At 47.0% G+C, this 7,089-nt stretch overlaps 1 protein-coding gene across 1 annotated transcript; it reads right to left on the reverse strand.

Annotated features, from left to right (window-relative positions):
* Positions 1-2,462: 2,462 nt before the first annotated feature.
* Positions 2,463-6,804, reverse strand: LOC132764504 (serum amyloid P-component-like). The gene is made up of 2 exons (XM_060758532.2): positions 6,657-6,804; positions 2,463-3,877 (listed from the first exon to the last, which is right to left on the reverse strand). Exons 1-2 carry the CDS (start codon positions 6,718-6,720, stop codon positions 3,273-3,275), a joined length of 669 nt encoding a protein of 222 aa, XP_060614515.2. The 5' UTR covers positions 6,721-6,804; the 3' UTR covers positions 2,463-3,272.
* Between the last annotated feature and the right edge of the window lie 285 nt (positions 6,805-7,089).

The raw sequence follows: 7,089 nt of genomic DNA on the forward strand, positions 1-7,089 counted from the left end.
TGCCTCTGGTGTTGCCGCAAGAAGGTCCTCCATTGTGCATGTGGCAGGGCTCAGGGTGCATTGCAGCAGGTGGTTTGCTCTTCTCCGCACTCGCATGCCAAGGATTCCACCCTGTAGCCCCATTTCTTAAGATTGGCTCTGCATCTCGTGGTGCCAGAGCGCAGTCTGTTCAGTGCCTTCCAAGTCGTCCAGTCCTCTGAGTGTCCAGGGGGGAGTCTCTCATCTGGTATCACCCATGAATTGAGGTGCTGGGTTTGGGCCTGCCACTTTTGGACTCTCGCTTGCTGGAGTGTTCCAGCGAGTGTCTCTGTAGATCTAAGAAAACTATGTCTTGATTTAAGTCGTTGACGTGCTGGGTGATACCCAAACAGGGGATGAGCTGGAGATGTCTCTGCCTTGGTCCTTTCACTATTGGCTGCTACTTCCTGGCAGATGTCAGGTGGTGCAATACCGGCTAAGCAGTGTAATTTCTCCAGTGGTGTGAGGCGCAGACACCCCGTGATAATGCGGCATGTCTCATTAAGAGCCACATCTACTGTTTTAGTGTGGTGAGATGTGTTCCACACTGGGCATGCATACTCAGCAGCGGAGTAGCATAGTGCAAGGGCAGATGTCTTCACTGTGTCTGGTTGTGATCCCCAGGTTGTGCCAGTCAGCTTTCGTATGATGTTGTTTCTAGCGTCCACTTTTTGTTTGATGTTCAGGCAATGCTTCTTGTAGGTCGGAGCACGGTTCCTTCTTTCCAACCATCAGTTGGAAAGAAGGAACACAAAGCAACACATTTGTGTTTTGCAGGTGGATTCTATAGCATTCCAGGATTCCATAACATTGAACCATAACATTGCTCTCTGGCTCCACCGAGTGGCCACATCTGAGCACTGCAGCATCAGTTTCCCATTGAAGCTTGTGGAAAACAACAACAACAATCCAGTAAGACCAGTGGTTCTCAACCTTCCTAATGCCGCGACCCCTTAATAGAGTTCCTCATGTTGTGGTGACCCCCAACCATAAAATTATTTTTGTTGCTACATCATAATTGTAAATTCGCTCCTATTATGAATTTTAATGTAAATATCTGAGATGCACAAATACCCGATACGCCCCAATTTGAATATTGGTGGAATTAGGGGTATTGAATTTGTCATTTGGGACCAAACTTGGCATGAATACTCACTACGCTCACATGTGAACACTGGTGGAGTTTGGGGCAAATTAGACCCTGACATTTGGGAGTTGTAGTTGCTGTGATTTATAGTTCACCTACAATCAAAGAGCATTCTGAATTCCACCAACGATGGAATTGAACCAAACTTGACACACAGATCTCACACGACCAACAGAAAATACTGGAAAGGTTTGGTGGGAATTGACCTTGAGTTTTAGAGTTCTAGTTCACCTACATCCAGAGAACACTGTGGACTCAAACAATGATGGATCTGGACCACACTTGGCGCGAATACTCAATATGCCCAAATGTGAACACTGGTGGAGTTTGGGGCAAATTAGACCCTGAGATTTGGGAGTTATAGTTGCTGGGATTTATAGTTCACCTACAATCAAAGAGCATTCTGAACTCCACCAATGATGGAATTGTACCAAACTTGGCACACAGAACTCCCATGACCAACAGAAAATACTGGAAGGGTTTGGTGAGCGTTGACCTTGAGTTTTGGAGTTGTAGTTCACCCAAAGAGCACTGTGGACTCAGACAATGATGGATCGGAACCAAATTTGGCACGAATCCTCAATATGCCCAAATGTGAATACCGGTGGAGTTTGGGGCAAATTAGACCCTGACATTTGGGAGTTGTAGTTGCTGAGATTTATAGTTCACCTACAATCAAAGAGCATTCTGAACTCCACCAACGATGGAATTGTACCAAACTTGGCACACAGAACTCCCATGACCAACAGAAAATACTGGAAGGGTTTGGTGAGCGTTGACCTTGAGTTTTGGAGTTGTAGTTCACCCTAAGAGCACTGTGGACTCAGACAATGATGGATCTGAACCAAATTTGGCACGAATCCTCAATATGCCCAAATTTTTTGGGGCAAATTAGACCCTGACATTTGGGAGTTGTAGTTGCTGAGTTTGGGGCAAATTAGACCCTGACATTTGGGAGTTGTAGTTGCTGAGATTTATAGTTCACCTACAATCAAAGAGCATTCTGAACTCCACCAACGATGGAATTGTACCAATTCCCATTCATAACTGTAGCAAAATGGCAGTTATGAAGCAGCAGTGAAAATAATGGTTGGGGGTCACCACAACATGAGGAACTGTATTATGGGGTCGCGGCATTAGGAAGGTTGAGAAACACTGCCCTTGGGGTTTTCTAGAAGGGACATAGTGGTGGCTCTCAACAATAGAGGTTGTGCGAATAGGTGACCCATACATTTTGGATCAGAACACTCATAACTCTATTCAATAAACCTTGTGCTGGTACGGCTGTACCAGGAGCTCCAACTTTATTTGCTTTTTATTAAATGTTTGCTTCCAGTCCAAGGTTTCAGGGGTTCTGCTGAAAGGTGGCTTCCTTTGGTTGCAGTCATAGGGCAAGTCATCTGTCCATCATCATTAAGTTTTGGTTCTGCCCCTTGTTCAGGGCAATTGGGAAGGGAAGGGAGCCATTTTTAGTTAGTCTCAGTAAGGAAAGCTAATGTAGAGGACGTGCACAAGTTTCTCCTGTACAAAAGCTTCAACCCTTAAGACTTTCCAGGGGAGAACAGTCTTAAGAGCATTCAAAGATTTCCAGGGAAGCAGCCCTAAAGCTTTGAGGAATTTTGGAGGGTAAACAGTTTGGAAGACCAAAGAACTCCAGCTGGAGAATCTACTGGCCTTACTGGTAGGTCCACTCGATGCTCGAGACGCAGTTCGACCCGGTAGCGGAGCCCACATCAGTAAGGCTTAGATTACAGTCAGCCTGGGAGGAGTTAAAAAGGGATTTTCCTTAAAGTAAAGAAACAGTTATTGAAGACAATTGCCTGTCCCTTGTGGACATGATTAGGAAGCCACCAGTTGCATAAAGGCCTGGAAGCATTTGTTTAACTTTATTGAAGACAAGAGAAATTTCTGTTTGATTGTTCATTAATAAAGGACTTTGTTATACTTCACAAGCCATCTAAAGACCATTTGTGGTGGAAAATCTTTGAGAACTTCTCTTCAGGGCCCCCTGGCTTCCCGCTGGGCTCAAGTTGCACGTCCTATTTTAAAAGCAATTCTTTACAGGCCCAGCGCGTGACAGAACAAACCTGGATTTAGGTGATTTCATTCATCTCAACCTGGCCTTCACTACCACGTCGCCCTTGATTTCATAATGCAGATTCTTCCAACCCAAAGTGCAACGGGGAAGCTGGAGATCCTGATAGGCGGACCTCATCTTGTGAGGCGAGAGGAGGAACTCCCACATGTAGACGTCGGTCAGTTCTCCGGAGAAGGAGTTGTAAGAGTCATAGGAACCTCCATAGTGGTCTTGCTCTTGGCCCAGGACAATGAAGGCGTCGGCGCCCACAACATGCCCTTTCTTCAACCCTTTCCTGGGCCAGGGCTTCCCATTCAGCCAAAACTCAGCAATGCCAGTGGCCGACTCCCACCCGAAGCAGACATGTTCCCAGTCGAGGGTGTCTTCGGGGACTTTGAAGGAGAGGTATTCTCCACCCACGTAGACTCGATACTCTCCCGATTTGGGCTTGAAGATCAGGATCTCATTGTCCTCCAACCTCGTTGCGTAAGAGAAGAGACCGTAGGGCCGAGTCAGGTCTGTGTAGGACCTCAAGCAGACGGTGAAGTTCTGAAGGGGCTCCTCTGGTTGGGGTTTGAGAACGACGTAAGCCTCGCTAGGCTCATTACGGAACACAAAAACCTTTCGAGTTAGATCTGGGAACAGATGATGAGAAAAGGGTCAAGTGGGGGGAAAGGGGAAATAATAATAATAATAATAATAATAATAATAATAATAATAATAATCCTTTATTTGTACCGCGCTACCATCTCCCGGAGGACTCGGTGTGGCTTACAAGAGGCCGAGCCCAAATACATCAGTACAACAACAACAACAATACAACAAAATGAAACCAAAATGAAGCAATAAACATTAACAAAACACCATGACGCATTAAAATCTATGGCAGGGCCAAATGTAATAGTTAAAATTAAAAATATGCTGGGCATGATCAGGTGAAAAGGGTGGGTATTTGGAGGGGAATGGGGCATGCAGAAATCCTGGGTCTCTAGTAAAGTGCATTTGGGGACATATTGCTTGGAGTTTCCTTATTCTGAGAAGACACACTGGAACAACCACGTTTTCAAGCTCCTCCTAAAAATTGCCAACAATGGGGCATGTCCTAAGAGAGAGAGTTCCAGAGTTGAGGGGCCACTACCGAGAAGGCCCTGTCCCTCGTCCCCACCAATCGCGCTTGTGATGCAGGTGGGATCGCGAGCAAGGCCTCTCCAGATGACCGAAGAGATTGTGTGGGTTCGTAAACAGAGATGCAGTCACGCAGGTAGGCGGGTCCCAAACCATTTAGGGCTTTATAGGTAAGAACCTGCACCTTGAATTGGGACCGGAAAATGAACTGCAGCCAGTGGAGTTCCTTAAACAGGAGGGTTGACCGCTCCCTGTAAGGAGCACCAGTTAACAACTTGGCCGCCCCCCGTTGGACCAATTTAAATTTCTGGGCCGTTTTCAAGAGCATCCCCACGTAGAGTGCGTTACAGTAGTCCAATCTGGAGGTGACTAAGGCATGGACCACCCTGGCCAGATCCGCCTCCACGAGGTATGGTCGCAGTTGGCACACAAGTCTTAGTTGTGCAAAGGCCCTCCCAGTCACCACCGACGTCTGAGCATCAAGCGTAAGTGATGACTCTAGGAGGACACCCAAACTGTGGACCTGTGACTTCAGGGGGAGTGTAACCCTGTCCAGCACAGGTTGCCACCCTATACCCTGATCTGGTTTACGATTGACCAGGAGGACCTCTGTCTTGTCGGGATTGATCTTCAGCTTCTTTCTCCTCATCCAGACAGCCACAGCGGTCAGACACTCGTCCAGCACCCAAGGGGCTTCCTTGGAGTTAGGTGGAAAAGAGTAGTAGAGTTGTGTGCCATTTGCGTAGAGATGGCACCCAACACCAAAACTCCAGATGACCTCTCACAGCGGTTTCATGTAGATGTTGAAAAGCATGGGAGACAGAATGGAACCTTGCGGGACCCCACAGGTCAAAGGCCAGGGGTCCGAGCAGGCGTCTCCCAGCTTCAGCATCTGGGAACGACCCTCCAGGAAGGATTGAAGTCATGGTAAAACCATGTCCCCAAGACCCATCCCAGAGAGTCGTCCCAGAAGGATACCATGATCGATGGTATCGAGAGCTGCTGAGATGTCCAAGAGAACCAACAGAGTCACACTCCCCCTGTCCAGCTCCCTGCGGAGGTCATCCACCAAGGCGACCAAAGCCATCTCGGTACCGTGACCAGGCCTAAAGCCAGACTGTGACTGGTCCAGGTAATTGATGTCATCCAGAAAGCCCTGGAGCTGAGAGGTGACCACCCGCTCCAGCACCTTGCCCAAAAAAGGGAGGTTGGAGATTGGTCTGTAGTTGTTCAGCACCGCGGAGTCAAGGGAAGGCTTTTTTAGGAGTGGTCGAACCACAGCCTGTTTTAGCCGAGATGGAAAATTTCCCTGCTCCAACGATGCATTAATGATCAACACAAACCAATCAACCAACCTATTCCTGGCCGATTTAATTAGCCAAGATGGGCAAGGGTCCCGAGCCGATGTAGTCACCCTCACAGCACCAAGGACCTCCTCCACGTCCTCAGGGTGAACAAGCCGAAAGGAATCCCACAAAATCAGACAAGCAGATGCCTCAGTCACCTCCTCTAGCACTGTAATTAAATTGGAGTCCAGCTCAAGGCATATCTGAGCAACATTATCCGCAAAATGGTGTGGATAAGAAAGGATGAAGGCCAATAATAATTTTTACATAGTAGTCCGTGCACTTTGGTTTCTCCCCAGTTTTGGTCCCCCGATTCTATGGAACAAAAATGCCCATCAGTTGTGATTATTCACTCTGCAGACTGGGGATAATGGGAATGGCAACCCAAATGCTATTGATCAAAAACATCCATTAGTTTTGATTATTCACCCTGCAGACTGGGGATAATGGGAATTGCAATCCAAATGCTGTTATCAAAAACGTCCATCAGTTTTGATTATTCACCCTGCAGACTGGGGATAATGGAATTGCAACCCAATAGCACTTGTGTCTGTGACATTGGGGAAAGGTGAAAGGACACTTTAAAGTCAGACATCATACCCACAAGTCTTGTGTCTGAATCCAAGTCCCATTCTCAAGGTCATTGTATCACAAGTCCCATGAGCTCTAGTCATGATGTCCTATTATGAGGAACATGGGATTTCAAGTCCAGCATCTTGAAGGCCATATGAACTTACATGGTTTGACACATGTGCTCTATCCTCTGGCCAGGAAATACATTTAATTTGCCAAGCCGACATGTGTGAGGTGGGCTTTGCAAGTGATAAAGTAAGTGTACTCTATCCATGTGCAGAGATGCTCTTTCATGGGACTCCAAAGCTTTTCCAATATGAAAAGAGATTCTGGGGTCAAACCCATCCCTGTCCCAATGAATTTTACTAACCTTCCTGGCAAGAGATCCCTGATAGGCTGCAAAAGACCAGGAGGCAAATCCAGACCGGCTCCATCTTCAACAACAACAACAACACCTAAACTAAAACTAAGTTCAGAAGGAAGTATGTCATGACAAGGGGAAGGCGCCGTCCCTACAAAGCTGCTTCTAGAACTGTTCCTCAAATAAACACCAACTCATGGGTTGCATCTAAATTTATCCCCACCGTGAGCTGGGCAAAGGAGAACCCAGTCACCCGAATGCCGCACTTGCAGTCAAGCGACTTCTCAGATTTCAAAAATCAGAGAGATGCAATCCCTTAACTCTTTCCTCAACACGATGAATCCCAGACTTGAAAACTTACTTTCTATTTCGACCGCTCAGAGTCATAGGCTATCTTTCTGTCTGTCTGTCTGTCTGTCTGTCTGTCTGTCATCTATCTATC

Source organism: Anolis sagrei, chromosome 12 (genome assembly GCF_037176765.1).
Source record: "Anolis sagrei isolate rAnoSag1 chromosome 12, rAnoSag1.mat, whole genome shotgun sequence".
Classification (NCBI taxonomy): Eukaryota; Metazoa; Chordata; class Lepidosauria; order Squamata; family Dactyloidae; genus Anolis; species Anolis sagrei.